The sequence below is a fragment of the Geotrypetes seraphini genome, chromosome 2 (genome assembly GCF_902459505.1).
Source record: "Geotrypetes seraphini chromosome 2, aGeoSer1.1, whole genome shotgun sequence".
In the NCBI taxonomy this organism is placed as follows: Eukaryota; Metazoa; Chordata; class Amphibia; order Gymnophiona; family Dermophiidae; genus Geotrypetes; species Geotrypetes seraphini.
Genome location: NC_047085.1, coordinates 527,545,186 through 527,562,078, shown reverse-complemented (window position 1 = coordinate 527,562,078; position 16,893 = coordinate 527,545,186). Strand labels below are relative to the sequence as shown.

General features: G+C 50.9%; 1 protein-coding gene across 1 annotated transcript in view; it reads right to left on the bottom strand.

Moving 5' to 3' along the window:
- The window catches only part of AGAP3 (ArfGAP with GTPase domain, ankyrin repeat and PH domain 3), a 597,692-nt gene extending 581,606 nt beyond the window's left edge, over positions 1-16,086 (bottom strand). Inside the window, exon 1 of the mRNA XM_033932747.1 lies at positions 15,441-16,086. Within this exon, the coding sequence (XP_033788638.1) occupies positions 15,441-15,804 (364 nt within the window). The 5' untranslated portion in view covers positions 15,805-16,086. The remainder of the gene's footprint in view (positions 1-15,440) is intronic.
- Positions 16,087-16,893: the final 807 nt, after the last annotated feature.

Below are 16,893 nucleotides of genomic sequence, written 5' to 3'. Positions count from 1 at the left end.
ATCCGCATGAGTCGACCTGAGATGCACCAGCGTTCTCAAGATTAGAGGAAACAACGGGAATGCATAAAGGAACTTCCCCTCCCAAGACAGGAGGAAAGCATCCGCCTCGAGACGATCCGGAGAGAATATCCGGGAACAGAAGCGAGGCAACTTGTGATTGAGGGGGGAGGCAAACAGATCTATCTGAGGAGTCCCCCAGCGCTCGAACACCTGACTCAACGTCTAAGAATGAAAAGACGATTCGTGGGGCTGCAGTAGGCGACTCAGCTTGTCTGCTAGACAGTTGCGCTCCCCCTGAATGTAGACCGCACGAAGAAATATATTGTGGCGGACCGCCCAATCCCAAAGACGAAGGGCCTCCCGGCAAAGAGACAGGGATCCCGTACCTCCCTGCTTGTTGACATAATACATCGCCACCTGATTGTCCGTACGCACGAGAACCACCTGGTCCCAGAGCAGATGACAAAAGGCCACCCCCGCCAAGTAAAATGGCCCGAAGTTCCAGCAGATTGATGTGACAGCGGCGATCCTCCGCCGACCAAGGACCCTGTGTCCGAAGACCGTCAAGGTGAGCCCCCCATGCGTACTCCGAGGAGTCCGTAGTCAGAACCTTGTGATGTGGAGGAGCGACAAAGAGGGAGCGACAAAGAGCAAACCCTTGGAAAGATTTGAAGAGTCGGTCCACCAAAGGAGCGAGCTCTTCAAAGAAGGAGTCACTGCAACGAGACGGGAAACTGGGTCCCGATTCTGTCACCACTGAGACACCAAGGTCCACTGAGGAACCCGAAGGTGCAACCTGGCAATCGGCATGACATGGACGGTGGAGGCCATATGACCCAAGAGGACCATCATCTGCCTGGCCGAGACCCAGGACCACAGGGAAACTTGTTCGCACTGTCAGACAAGAGCTTACCGCCGAATCGGAGGCAGGAACGAGCGAAGCTGAACCGTGTCCAGCACGGCTCCGATGAATTGCAGGGACTGCGAGGGGCACAGCTGGGACTTGGGAAAGTTCACTTCAAACCCCAGACACTGAAGACAGGTCTGTCGGGTCGCTGCAATAGCCCCCTCCCTCGACGGCGCTTTAATCAACCAGTCGTCGAGATAAGGGAAGACCTGAAGGCCCCGGGACCGCAGGGCCGCTGTGACAACTACGAGACACTTCGTGAAGACTCGAGGGGACGAAGCCAGCCCAAAGGGGAGGATCCGATATTGAAGGTGCCACTCCCCCACCTGAAAACGCAGGAACCGGCGATAGGCGGGATGCACCGGAACATGGGTGTAAGCGTCCTTGAGGTCCAGGGAGCACAGCCAGTCCCCTTCGTCGAGCAGGGGGTACAGAACCGGGAGGAAGAGCATTCTGAACTTCTCCCGAACCAGATACCGGTTGAGACGACGGAGGTCTAAGATCGGACGAAGGTCTCCGGTCTTCTTGGGAACCAAGAAGTATTTGGAATAGAACCCCCGGCCCCGTTGACAAGGGGGAACAAGTTTCACCACCCGAAGGCGCAGAAGGGCCCGGGCTTCCGATAACAGCAGGGCCAACTGTGCCCGGTTCGAAGGACACGTGCCTGGTGGACTATCGGGAGGAACCTCCCTGAAGTTCAGGGAATAACAGTTGGCCACAACGTTGAGAACCCAAGCGTCCGAGGTGATGGACTCCCAACGGATAAAAAGCCCGGAGGCGGCCCCCGATAGGAAGAGGGGCTGGTGGCAGCACGGAGGGGGCCCGCCCCCAACTGCTCAGACCGTCAAAAGGACGGCGCAGGCTTAGATGCCGCCGGCATCTGAGGCTTTTGCTACGCTCGGGACTGCTGATGTGGACGTCGAGGACGCGGCCTCGAAAAAGCTGGGGTCGACTTCTGCAGGTAACGCCTAGGCGGGGCCCGATAAGTCTTAGGACGGGCCGGCTTCACCTTAGGTCTTACCAGGGAAGCAAAGGACCTCTCGTGCTCAGAGAGGCGCTTCGTAGCCGCTTCGATGGAGTCATTGAAAAGCTCCGAGCTCACACAGGGAAAGGTTGGCGAGGCGATCCTGAAGGTTAGGATCCATATCCACGATCCTAAGCCACGCCAGCTGGCGCATGGCGACAGCGAAAGCGGAGACCCTAGAGGTGATCTCAAAGGCGTCGTAGGTCGCATGAAAGAGGTAGAGACGCAGCTGAGAGAGGGACTCAATCAACTGTCCAAACTCCCCCCGGTGAGAATCCGGCAAAACCCCCTGGAAAGAGGACAGGGATTTGACCAAACGCTTGAGATAAGATGTATAAGTAAAGGAGTAGTTCAGAACGCGACTGACCATCATTGAGTTCTGGTACAGCCATCTCCCAAACTTATCAAGAGTTCTACCCTCGCGTCCCAGTGGAACCGCAGCAGAAACCCGGGAAGGATGAGATTTTTTAAGCGAGGACTCCACCAGCAACGACTGGTGAGACAGCTGGGCCCGCTCTAACCCCGGACATGGCACCGTCCGGTACTTAGATTCCATCTTAGATGGAACAGCAGTAACTGCATACAGGGTCTCCAAGTTCCTCAGAAAAGCTTGATGGGGCACCGGGTTCAAGGGAAGCCGGAGGGACTCCCGGGGCGGAGCATGCAAGTCCATCTCCGCCAGGAACTCCTTAGTATATTGGAAGTCTGACTTGAGGTCCAAATCCAGCGCCCGACCCATATCCAGCACAAACCTCGAGAAGGAAGAAGGGCAAGCACCGGCCCGGTCGTCCGTAGGGGTAGGCGAACGTGAACGGCGGGCAGCCGAAAAGGAGTGCCCCGAGGAACCCCGCGGAGAAGACCAAGGGGTAGGCTGTACCGAAACACGTCGATGCCTCGGAGATGGGCCTCGAGAGCCCCGCGGTCCGACCCCGGGTCCCCAACCGAGGAGGCAACAGAAGCAACTGCAGATTGGAGAGCGACAAATCAGAAACCCGAAGGGCCTTGACGGTATGGGCCGTCGGGGAACGGCTTCGCCTCGGGGGGGGGGGAATCCCGGGCACGCTTCGACAACCGACGGAGCGGGGACGAAGGACGCTTCGACTGAAGGCGGCCCGAGGGCGATGAACGGCCCGACGCCCCGGGCGAGGAATCGGAAGAAGAGAGCCGCCGGGACCGGCGCACCTTGCCCCGACGGCCCGCTCGGGCTGATCCGAAGTCGAGGCAGGCTGCAAGTGGGCCAAAGCCGAGAACAGCTCCGAGGAGATTAAGGCATGTCCTGGAACACCGGAACCGCCATCATGGACGGCACATCCGAGGTCGCAGTGCATTCCACCAAGGGCGACCTTTGCATAGAGTATTCCCTAGGAGTGGACACATGCACTGAAGGTTTAGAGGTCTGAACCGGGGTCAAGAGCGGCGCACCCCCTCCATGCCCCGCAGCGGTCCCCGCGGATGACTTCTTCACTAGCGTGGAACCTGAGGAGAGAAGCGGGGACTTACCCGGGGCTGAAGACTTCGGGGTCTATGTCGAGGACTTCTAAGTCGAGGACAACCGGGCGGGGCCGAGGTCAAGGCCAAGGCCGAAGCCGACGTCAAGGCCGGGACCGAGGCCGGCTCAACCACAAACAGGTTTGCCATGCGAGCCCGACGGCGGCGGAGAGCCCGGGCTTGAAAAGTCACGCACCGGGGACACGAATCGGTAGGGTGATCAGCCCCCAAGCACAAAATGCACCACCGATGGGGGTTGGTGATCGACAGCAGCCGATCACACCTGGTGCACTTTTTGAAACCGGACAAGGGCCGGGACATAAAAAATAAGGCCGCGACCGAACAAGGCCACGGTAACGCGGGAGCCCCCGGATGCCGAAGCAAAACAAGAGTCTTTTTTTTTTTTTAACAAAAACCAAACAAACGCACGCACAGCAACTCCGAAAAAAATAACAAAGCCGCGGTGCTAGAAGGCACTCAACACGGAGAAACACAAGAACAGGGCTTTTGACTCCGCGGAAACTTTAGAACTGAGGACCACGAGGTGGGGATGCGCCCTCTAGTGGAGCGGGAAGGCATGCACATGCGTGGTGCAGCATAGCAAGCTTGAATCTTCTTCAAGTTTGCTTGAAAAGCTGTCCGCGTCGGGGATCCGTGGTGAAAGCATTCTCACCCACATGTGAGAATATGCTGCCTGCTTGTCCTGGGATAAAAATCGATCCAGAATGACGGCCAAGGCATTGAACTTCCGAAAAGAGAACTACAAAGGGATGAGAGTTATAGTGAGGAAGAGGATAAGCACTGTAAATACGCTTTCGCTATCAATCTTAAGGTGGCCAATCTGTTTGGCCACCTTAAGATCATCACATACAATCACACCCAAGTCCCATTCTTCTGTCGTGCACACAAGTTCTTCACCCCTTAAACTGTACCGTTCCCTCAGGTTTTTGCAGTCCAAATGCATGACCTTGCATTTCTTAGCATTAAATTTTAACTGCCAAATTTCAGACTAATCTTTAAGCTTCTCCAGGTCTTTCTTCATGTTATTCACACCATCCGGCATGTCTATTCTATTGCAGATTTTGGTATCATCTGCAAAGAGGCAAATCTTACCTGATATCGTTTATAAAAATGTTAAAAAGAACAGGCCCAAGAACAGAACCTTGAGGCATACCACTGGTAACATCCCTTTCCTCAGAGCGATCTCCATTGATCACTACCCTCTGTTGCCTTTCACTCAATCAATTCCTGACCCAGTCCATCACTTTGAGATGTTGAAGCAATGACGTCTCTAGGGGGTCTGCTTGATATGCCAGATGATCAGATTAGCGAAGGTCACATAATCAACATTGTACTGTATTTGGGTTTCTGCCAGGTACTTGTGACCCGGATTGGCTACTGTTGGAGATAGGATACAGGGCTAATTGACCACTGGTCTGTCCCAGCACAGTTCTTTTTTTGTTGGTTCCTGGACCAGTTGCTCCAAGAAAGCAATCATTTATTATGTGTAGGAATTTTACCTCCCTAGCGCTGCCTAATGTAACATTTATCCAGTCAATATTAAGGAAATTGAAAGTCACACACCCTTCTTAAAGGTAGGTGAATACAATATCAAACAAAAATTCACCTTCACTGAATCTCCATGTGTAACAAAAGATTAAACATCATCTCTAAATATTCTGTACTGGACTATAAAGTAGATGGAGAAAAAAATGTCTCAGTAAAACCCTGCTATCATTGGCCATTAAAAAAAACCTTTTTTCAAAAATTAATCTTCATATGGTAAAGCCCCTGTCGTTCATGACAGGTTTTAACTTTTTCATATCTCAGTTAAGCATTTGCGGTGTTAGAGAGCCAGTGATGGTAATGAGTTTTCTTGCCCTGAAGCAGCAAATTTATTTTGCGAAACGAGTGTCCTGTTGCAGGAGGAACAATTGGAGAGAAGATATTTTGCTTGTTGACAACAGAGAAGTGAATAAGTGGAGACATATGACTTAAGCGGGTTCTTTGCAATTCAGATAGTGGACAATACTTTAGTATGTGATTGTTTTTAGAAGCTTAATGTGCGTGAATAATTTTTGAAAAAAGGTGGAGTATTTTTCATGACCGATGATAGAGCGTTCACTGGTTCGAGCTACAAATTTACAGAGGTCTTTTCTCTCCATCTATTTTCTAGAACAGTGCAGAATATTTTGAGCTGATTTTTAATCTTACACAAGGATATTCAGTGAAGGTGAATTTTTATGTTTATAATTTGAGGAAATTAAAATTATCAAGTATTATACTGTTGCTCAACTTGCCAGCTTCCTAATTTCTATCCTAGAAAGAATATAAAGATAAACTTGCAAAAGAGGCAAAAACTCATAGCAATTTTTTTAGGTACATCAAAAAACCTTTGAGGGAAACTGTGGGACCGTTGGATAATCAAGGAGTGAAAGGGGCACTCAGGGAAGATAAGGCCATAGTGGAAAGACTGAATGAATTCTTTGTTTCGGTCTTTACAGAAGATGTAAGAGATCTACCTGAACCAGAAATGGTTTTCAAGGGTGATGATGCGGAGGAAAAGAAAGAAATCTCGGAGGAACAGAAAGAAATCTCGGAAGAACAGAAAGAAATCTCGGTGAATCTGGAAGATGTACTAAGCCAAATCAAAGTTAAAAGATGATAAATTGCCAGGACTGGATGGTATACATCCCAGGGTACTAAAAGAACTCAAACATGAAATTGCTGACTTAAGTGATCTGTAACCTGTCGTTAAAATCGTCTATAGTATTTGAAGATTCGAGGGTGGCCAATGTTTTCTCGATTTTTAAAAAGGGCTCCAGGGGAGATATGGGAAATTACAGACCGGTAAGCCGCACTTCAGTGCAGGGCAAAATGGTAGAAATGATTATAAAATATAAAATTGTGGAACACGTAGACAAACATGAGTTAATGAGACTGGGTTCAGCCGAGGGAGATCTTGCCTCACAAATATGCTTGACTTCTTTGAAGGTGTGAATAAACATGTGGATAAAGGTGAGCCAGTTGATATAATGTATCTAGATTTTCAGAAAGCTTTTGATAAAGTTCCTCACGAGAGGCTCCTGAGAAAATTAAACTGTCATGGGATAGGTGGCAAAATTCAGTTGTGGATTAGTAATTGGTTATCGGATAGAAAACAGAGGGTAGGGTTAAATGGTCATTTTTCTCAATGGAGGAGAGTAAATAGTGGAGTGCCACAGGGGTCTGTATTGGGACAGGTGCTATTTAACTTACTTATAAATGATCAGGAAATTGGAACGACGAGTGAGGTGATTAAATTTGCAGATGACACTAAACTGTTCAAAGTTGTTAAAACGCATGCGGATTGTGAAAAATTGCAGGCATATCTTAGGAAATTAGAAGATTGGGCGTACAAATGGCAGATAAAATTTAATGCGGACAAATGCAAAATGATGCACATTGGGAAGAATAACCTGAATCGCAGTTATCGGATGCTAGGGTCCACCTTGAAAAGGATCTGGGCGGGCAAAAAAGCAAAGGAGCAGCGTACCTTAGGGTTCCCTGCTCCAGGAGGAGAAGGGCAGCGCCGGTGAAGGAAAGCATTAAAAAGGCAGGAGAAAGTAAGGCTTGGGGAAGTGGCGAGTGTACGCTCCACCCTCCACCGCGTCACAGGCAGCGCCGGTCTCCCCCTTAAGAGGGAGGAGCCAACGCGGCACATGCGGTGCCGAAGACAGCAGAGGAGCAGCATACCTTAGGGTTCCCTACTCCAGGAGGAGAAGGGCAGCGCCGGTGAAGGAAAGCATTAAAAGGGCAGGAGAAAGCAGGAGAAAGTAAGGCTTGGGGAAGCGGCGAGAGTATGCTCCGCCCCCCCCCCCACAGCTTCACAGGCAGCGCCGGTCTCCCCCTTAAGAGGGAGGAGCCAACGCGGCACACGCGGTGCCGAAGACAGCAGAGGAGCAACGTACCTTAGGGTTCCCTGCTCCAGGAGGAGAAGGGCAGCGCCGGTGAAGGAAAGCATTAAAAAGGCAGGAGAAAGCAGGAGAAAGGCTTGGGGAAGCAGCGAGAGTACGCTCCGCCCCCCCACCGCGTCACAGGCAGCGCCGGTCTCCCCCTTAAGAGGGAGGAGCCAACAGCGCCCAGCCGTTCAGCGTGCGGCGGCAAAGGCGCTCGCCTTAGCGAGAGCACCTTCGCGAAGGGCCTCAAGAAGGGCCAAGTCATTACATCCAGGAGCACCAGGGAAAGACTGTAAGGTAAGGAAGAAGCAGGTGCAGAAGGAACATACACACACAAGCAATAGTAAACGTAAGGTAGAGTGAAGGCAGCGCACACAAGAATAAGGCAACAAGGCAAGAAGCAGGCGCAGAAGGAAGCAGGCACATAAGGAACAAACACACAACAAACACACAAGCAGGCACATAAGGAACAAACACATACACATAAGGAACAAACACACAACCAAAGAGGTAAGGTAGAACGAAGGCAGCACACAAGAAGAAGGCAGCAAGGCAAGAAATAAGCGCTGAAAGAAGTAAGCACACAAGGAACACGTAATCTTAACTGTTATCCTGAAGTAGGAGCGACAATGGAAGCAGGGGGAAACCAGAAGATGAGCTTTCCAGTGTTCTGCACAGACTGTCATATGTATGACTACCTCCCCTCGGGTAGACAGTCATATGTATGCGGTCGGTGTCAGGAACTGGAAAGCTTGAAGGAGGAAGTCAAGCGACTAGAGGACAAGATACAGGAGCTAGAAGGACTGTATACCACAGAGGACCCAATCGAGACAGCTGATGACTTCATGAATGAGAGACACATCGAGGAGGAAGTCAGGGAACTCGAGAACTTCATTGAGGAAGCATACAGGAGGAGGGTGGAAGAAAACGAACCTCAGAGGAATGATGAAATTATACCAACACCAGCATGGAAGGGTGAACAAGTAACAGATGACCTCAAAGAAGACACCCACAGAGGAACACCACACGAGGGGGAAGAATCGGCTAGTCGATGCCCAGAGGAAGGAGCGAAGCACATGGAGGACATTGACCTGAGACCAAAGCGAAATTTGAAGAAGGGAAAGTCAGCGATCCTAGTGGGAGACTCGATCCTGAGGCATGTGGACAGCCACATAGCAGGAGGGAGAGTGAATCGACTGGTGACCTGCCTGCCAGGAGCGAGAACCAAGGACATCGTGGACAAAATTGGAAAGATCCTGGAAGGAACGGAGACGGAAGAGACTGCAGTAATGATCCACATCGGGACGAACGATGTCAGCAGAAGGGACTACAGAAGAAGCATACTGATAGAACAGTTCAAGATGCTGGGAAGGAAACTGAAGATGAGGACCCAGAAGATAGCGTTTTCAGAGATCCTACCAGTACTGAGGGCAGACGTGAAAAGGCAGGAGGAACTACAATCAATAAATGCATGGATGAGGAGATGGTGTGAGGAAGAAGGGTTCTACTTCGTGAGGAACTGGACAACGTTCTGGGGCAAGAGCAAGCTCTACAGGAGAGATGGACTGCATCTGAGCGCGGCGGGAACAAGACTTCTAGCAAATAACGTCAGGAGGGGAATAGAACAGGCTTTAAACTAAGAAGAAGGGGAAAGCCGACAGTCGACCAAGCGTCGATGATTCAGAAGAAGGTATCCCATGAAGATACCAAGTTGAAAAAAGGCTGGGAAGAAGCAATAGACAAAGTACAGGAGTCGACTAACCCAGAAGAGGAGGTTAGAAGGAATACAATAAAAGAGAAGAAACTAAAGACCGAAGCACAGGGAAAGGAAATGAAGGCAACAAAATACCAGGAGCTAAATTGGACATATGTACTAATGCAAGGAGCCTATGAAACAAAATGGGCGAATTAGAAGCCATGGCCAATTCGGAGGACATAGACATCATTGGAATCTCTGAAACATGGTGGAATGAGGAAAGCATTTGGGATACATCACTGCCAGGGTACATGCTCTATCGCCAGGACAGGTCAGGACAGAAAGGCGGTGGAATAGCACTATACATAAAAGAAAGCATACAATCGATAAGAATGGACACAACAGAGACGACCAACAAGCTAGAATCGCTATGGGTTAAAATATCAGGAAGGAAAGGGCCTGAAATAAAGATAGGCCTATACTATTGTCCACCCGGACAAACCAGAGATATCGATGAGGAAATGGAAGCCGAGATGAAGCGAGAATGCAAAAGTGGTAACATGGTTATTATGGGGTCTTCAACTACCCCAGGATAGACTGGAGTCTTGGAAGCTCAAGATGCGCTAGGGAGACTGAATTCCTGGAGACTATACAAGATTGCTTCATGGAGCAACTTGTTAGGGAAGCGACGAGAGGAAATGCCACTCTGGATCTAATCCTAAATGGACTAAAGGGACCTGCAAAGGAAGTGGAAGTAGTGGGACCGTTGGGAAACAGCGATCATAATATGATCAAGTTCAAGGTTGAGGTAGGAATGCCGAAAGGAAAGAGAACAATAGCAACAACTTTTAATTTCAGGAAAGGAAAACTACGAAGCAATGAGGGGAATGGTAAAGAAGAAACTTAGGAACACTTCCAAAAAATGGCAAACAGTAGAACATGCTTGGTCTTTTTTCAAGGACACGGTGAGCGAGGCACAAAATCTGTATATCCCCAGATTCAGAAAAGGGTGCAACAAGAGTCGAACAAAAGACCCGGCGTGGATAACTAAAATAGTGAAGGAAGCGATAGGCAATAAGAGAAATTCATTCTGAAAATGGAAAAAAGACAAAACTGAGGAAAACTGGGAAGAGCACAGGAGGTATCAAAAAGAATGTCACCGTGTGGTTCGAAAAGCCAAGAAAGAATATGAAGAGAGACTAGCCAGGGAAGCACGAAATTTCAAACCATTCTTTAGATATGTTAAAGGGAAGCAGCTGGCTAGGGAGGAGGTGGGACCGCTAGACGACGGAGACAGGAAGGGAGTGGTGAAGGAGGAAAAAGAGGTCGCAGAAAGACTTAACATGTTCTTTTCGTCTGTATTTACGAGCGAGGACCCAACAAACATACCAGAACGGAGCAAATCTTCAATGGAAATCAAGGACAAAAGTTAACATCCATGGAAGTGAGCCTTGAAGATGTGCGCAGGCAGATAGAAAAACTAAAAACTGACAAATCCCCGGGTCCAGACGGAATCCATCCAAGGGTTCTGAAGGAACTAAAGGGGGAAATAGCGGAACTACTACAGCAAATTTGCAATCTATCCCTGAAAACAGGCAAGATCCCAGAGGATTGGAAGATAGCCAACGTTACGCCCATCTTTAAAAAGGGTTCAAGAGGTAATCCGGGAAACTACAGACCGGTGAGTCTGACCTCGGTTCCAGGCAAAATGGCGGAAGCACTGATAAAAGAAAACATCGATGAACATTTTGAAAAAAATAAACTTCTGATAACCAGCCAACATGGATTCTGCAAGGGGAGATTGTGCATGACTAACTTATTGCACTTCTTCGAGGGAATTAACAAACAGATGGACAGAGGAGACACCATAGACATCATATACCTAGATTTCCAGAAAGCCTTTGATAAGGTGCCTCATGAACGTCTACTCCGGAAACTGAAGAACCATGGAGTAGACAGAGACGTGCATAGATGGATCCGGAACTGGTTAGAGGGTAGGAAACAGAGGGTAGGGGTGAAGGGCCACTACTCGGACTGGAGGAAGGTCACGAGTGGTGTTCCGCAGGGCTCGGTGCTCGGGCCGATGCTATTTAATATATTCATAAATCATCTAGAAACAGGGACGAAGTGTGACATAATAAAATTTGCAGATGACACTAAACTATTTAATGGAGCTCGGACAAAGGAGGACTGCGAGTTATTGCAAAGGGACTTGGACAAACTAGGGGAATGGGCGACGAGATGGCAGATGAAGTTCAATGTTGAGAAGTGGAAAGTATTGCGTGTAGGAAACAGAAACCCGAGGTTCAATTACACGATGGGAGGGATGTTATTGAATGAGAGTACCCAAGTAAGGGACTTGGGGGTAATGGTGGACATGACAATGAAGCCGACGGCACAGTGCGGAGCGGCTGCTAAGAGAGCGAATAGAATGCTAGGTAAAATCAAGAAGGGTATTACAACCAGGACGAAAGAAGTCATCCTGCCCTTGTATCGGGCGATGTTGCGTCCTCACCTGGAGTACTGCATCCAATATTGGTCGCCATACCTTAAAAAGGACATGGCGTTACTCGAGAGAGTTCAGAGGAGAGCGACACGTCTGATTAATGGGATGGAAAACCTTTCTTACGCTGAGAGATTGGAGAAACTGGGTCTCTTTTCCCTGGAGAAGAGGAGACTTAGAGGGGATATGAGACTTACAAAATCATCAAGGGCATAGAGAGAGTGGAGAGGGACAGATTCTTCAAACTTTCAAAAAATAAAAGAACAAGAGGGCATTTGGAAAACTTGAAAGGGGACAGATTCAAAACGAATGCTAGAAAGTTCTTCTTTACCCAACGTGTGGTGGACACTTGGAATGCGCTTCCAGAGGATGTAATAGGGCAGATTACGGTACCGGGGTTTAAGAAAGGATTGGACAATTTCCTGCTGAAAAAGGGGATAGAAGGGTATAGATAGAGGATTACTACACAAGTCCAGGACCTGTTGGGCTGCCGCGTGAACGGGCTGCTGGGCACGATGGACCCCAGGTCTGACCCAGTGGAGGCATTGCTTATGTTCTTAGGATGCTAGGAATTATTAAAAAGGGATGGTTAACAAGACTAAGAATGTTATAATGCCCCTGTATCGCTCCATGGTGCAACCTCATCTGGAGTATTGCATTCAATTCTGATCTCCTTATCTCAAGAAAAATATAACGGCACTAGAAAAGGTTCAAAGAAGAGTGACCAAGATGGTAAGGGGGATGGAACTCCTCTCGTATGAGGAAAGACTAAAGCAGTTAGGGCTTTTCAGCTTGGAAAAGAGACGGCTGAGGGGAGATAGGATTGAAGTCTACAAAATCCTGAGTGGAGTAGAACAGGTATAAGTGGATCGATTTTTCTTTCACTCCATCAAAAATTACAAAGACTAGGGGACACTCGATGAAGTTACAGGGAAATAGGAGGAAATTTTTTTCATTCAGAGAATAGTTAAGCTCTGGAACACGTTGCCAGAGGATGTGGTAAGAGCGGATAGCGTAGTTGGTTTTAGGAAGGGTTTGGACAAGTTCCTGGAGGAAAGGTCCATAGTCTGTTATTGAGAAAGACATGGGGGAAGCCACTGCTTGTCCTGTATCGGTAACATGGAATATTGCTACTCCTTGGGTTTTGGCCAGGTACCAGGGACCTGGATTGGCCACCTTGAGAAAGGGCTACTGGGCTTGATGGAGCATTGGTCTGACCCAGTAAAGCTGTTCTTATGTCCTGCCATAGGATGTGGTAGAGTAGCTATAACTGTTTCAAAAGGGCTTAGAAATTTCCTAAAGGGAAAGTCTAATCCATTATTAGCCATGTAAGCTTTGAAAATCCATCACCTATCACTAGGTATGACTAAAAATGAATGGGTTTAATTTGGGGATCCTGCCAGTATAAGAAACAGGACGCTGGACTTGATGGACTGCCACAGTGGATCAGATCAAAGGACTTGCTGATCATACCTACCATCACACTGTATATTTCGCTAAAACTCAGATTCACGTATGCCATGTGCATTAAAGCACAATGACCAAGAACTAGTGATATATGAAGATGAACGTTCTCTGGTTGCTGTGAATATCAACAGCACAGAATCAGTCATGCTTTACAAAGCAGCTGCATTATTATATGAGGAGTTGAGGTGCAAATTATCAGCTGTGGTACGAAGACAAGGATGTACTGTAGAATTCTGGCTTCTAGCCAAGATAAGAGCAATAAAAATCATTCTGCATGTGGAAGCCTGATTTGTCTTATACAGCTTTTAATTATCAAAACTTAAAAGCAGAAAACATGTAAAGCTAAGTAATTACTACATGACAATTGTCTATCACAGGTGTCAATCCTGATAAAAGTGGAGAAAGAGTGAGCCTCATAACCTCCACGCAGCGAGATTAGGCTGTGCATGCAACATTCCCACCTACACGCAGCTCATTATACCACCGGGCTCCAGTGCTTGTGCTTTTTCTCTCTATCACATGAGCAACCGCAAGCAAGTTCAGCTCCACAGGATAACAAATCGTACAGCACATTAGTCACATCCTAATACAGCAGTTCAGAGAAAGCAAAGCATCATCACAATGCAGAGGAGGGAAAACAATCACCTTAAGCATGATGCGCACACAAGTGACTGCGAGCAGAGTTCGTTCTCAGGCACAAACCAGTAAGATGCAGTCCAAGGGGGGGGCACCACCAAGCATATACCAGACCCCCCCTCAGTAGAAGACATAAACCCTCCTTTTCCCTGAAGGCCAGAGCAGGAAACAGCAGCTATTTTAGATCAGTGCGTACAAAAGAACAGCATCCCCAAACACCTGCAGGGCCCAGGATTCCCTTTAAGCTATGTGTGCACAAAATAGTTGCCAGCAGTTTTTTGTGAGCTTAGACTACAGCACAAATATCCAATAGAGACTGAAAACCTGCACAGTGTATAGGCAGCTCCGTCTTCCCCGTTCCACAGCCCCTCTCCCTTCCTCTCAGCCCCATTCCCTCCCCTTCGCATCCTACCATTACCCTCCCTTTAGCCCCTTCCCCTAAGCCCCCTCCCACTGCCATGGTCTTTCCCTTCATCCCCAACCCCTCCCCACATCTTTCTCCTTAATCCCCTCCCCATGCCTCTCCTGCTGAAATTGACCTTCCCCTTAGCCCCCTCCCCAATCTGCTCCCATGCCATTGTCCTTCACTTCAGACCCATCCCTCACCTCCCTTGCTCTTGCCCCCCATTGCCGTTCCCCCTCCATGCTCTTCCTGCTGCCCATGCCCCTCCCCCAAACTATTTCCTTCCCCCCTCCCTAGACTCTTCTCTTCAGCAGCCTCCTCTCCCTTTCCCCATCCCCTCCTGCTGCCCTTGTCCCTTCCCCAGACTATTCCCTTCCCCATTGCCCTTGTCCCTCCCCCAGGCTCTTCGCCTCATTGCCCTCGCCCCTCCCCACAACCCCCATTGCCCTCGCCCCTCCCCCCATTGCCCTCACCCCTCCCTCAAACCCCCCATTGCCCCTCCCCAACCACCATTGCTCCTCCCCCATTGCCTTCACCCCTCCCCCTCCCCATTGCCCTCGCCCCTCCCTCAAACCCCCCATTGCCCCTCCCCCAACCCCCATTGCTCCTCCCCAGGCTCTTCCCCCATTGCCCTCCCCCTCCCTCAAACCCCCATTGCCCCTCCCCCAACCCCCATTGCTCCTCCCCCAGGCTCTTCCCCCATTGCCCTCCCCCTCCCCCATTGCCCTCGCCCCTCCCTCAAACCCCCTATTGCCCCTCCCCCTCCCCATTGCCCTCGCCACGCCCTCAAACCCCCATTGCCCCTCCCCCAACCCCCATTGCTCCTCCCCCAGGCTCTTCCCCCATTGCCCTCGCCCCTCCCTCAAACCCCCTATTGCCCCTCCCCCAACCCCCATTGCTCCTCCCCCAAGCTCTTCCCCCATTGCCCTCGCCCCTCCCCCAAACCCCCCATTGCCCCTCCCCCAACGCTCCTCCCCCTCCCCCATTGCCCTCCCCCTCCCCCATTGCCCTCGCCCCTCCCTCAAACCCCCCATTGCCCCTCCCCCAACCCCCATTGCTCCTCCCCCATTGCCCTCACCCCTCCCCCAAACCCCCCATTGCCCCTCCCCCAACCCCCATTGCCCCTCCCCCATTGCCTTTGCCCCTCCCCCTCCCCATTGCCCTCGTCACGCCCTCAAACCCCCATTGCCCCTCCCCCAACCCCCATTGCTCCTCCCCCAGGCTCTTCCCCCATTGCCCTCCCCCTCCCTCAAACCCCCTATTGCCCCTCCCCCAACCCCCATTGCTCCTCCCCCAAGCTCTTCCCCCATTGCCCTCGCCCCTCCCCCAACCCCCCATTGCTCCTCCCCCATTGCCCTCGCCCCTCCCCTTCTCTCACCCTCGATGGCGATGACGTGCTCGCGGATCTGCGCCTGCAGCGCGGGCTCGTCGATCCTCTCCATCAGGTCGTAGATGGCGTAGATGTTGGGATGCACCGACTCGAAGCGCTGGATCTCGGCGCGGATGGCGGCCGAGTTGGACAAGAGGAACTGCGGGGGCGCGGCGGAGGCCGACGACGACGAAGACGACACGGAGGAGGCGGCGGCGGCGGCCGGGGGGGAGCCGTACTGCGGGGGGCCTCCGGCACCGCCGCCTCCTCCACCTCCCGCCGCCCCCCCGGGACCCTGAGCCCCGCCACCGCCGCCCACCATCACCACAACGCCGCCGCCCGCAGCGCCCGTCGCCGCCCCCGGGAAGTTCATGGTGCGGGGGAGCGCCGGCAGCCGGATAACGGTTTCGAGGTGCCCCGGCGCTGGCGCGCGACGCTGACACGCGGCTGCAGAGCGAGCGACGGCACGCGCGCAGCCCCAACGGCCCGAGCCCCTGCCGCGCGACCCAAAGCAACAACAGCGGCGGCAGCGGCGCACGCTGCAACACCCACCAATCGGCTCGCAGCCTGCCCGTCCGAACACGCCCCCGCCTGCGTCACGCCGCTTCCAGACCCGCTGCTCCCCTCTCCCCACTCGGGCTGTCACATTGGCGCGGAGGAGGAGGGGCGGCTTGGCTGCGCGCGCAAGTCATCCATTGCACAGCAAGGGATGAGAGAGAAAGAGGTGGAGCTTCTCGCCCCTCCTCAAATGACAGAGGTCAGGGAAGCCGGCTGGAAAAAGTGTCCGTCCCTCATGGCCACCTAGTCAACCCTTGACTCTTTCTCTCTAACGCCCATCACAGCTGTCATCAACATGGCTTCCTTTAGCTTTGGGGAAAGAAAAAAGTCATGGGGGGGGGGGGGGGGGGGGGCTTCTGCTCTTTCTCCATTTTTACACTTATGTTCAGTTTGTTAGAAAAACCAAAAAAAAAACACTGTGGACTGAAGATGTTCCTAAAATGGACTTTATTAAAAATGTCAAAGTACAATAATATAATCCACATAAAAACCTAAAGGACCTGGTCCGCTGAAGGCATGGGACCCAACAGAGTACAAAAAGGTTTCTTCAGGGGTCCCTGAGAGTCCTATGCAGTTGTTCCACGTCTCTACAACCATGGGAAGGAGACACTGGGGGCATTATGTACACAGGAAGGAGGTACTGGGGGCACTAAGGACATAGGCAGGAGGCACTGAGGGCACGAAGGACATAGGCAGGAGGCACTGAGGGCACGAAGGACATAGGGAGAGACACAGACAGACACATCTACTCTAGCATCAACTTTATTAGGATTTTATATACCGCCTATCAAGGTTATCTAAGCAGTTTTTACAATCAGGTACTCAAGCATTTTCCCTCTCTGTCCCGGTGGGCTCACAATCTATCTAATGTACCTGGGGCTATGGAGGATTAAGTGACTTGCCC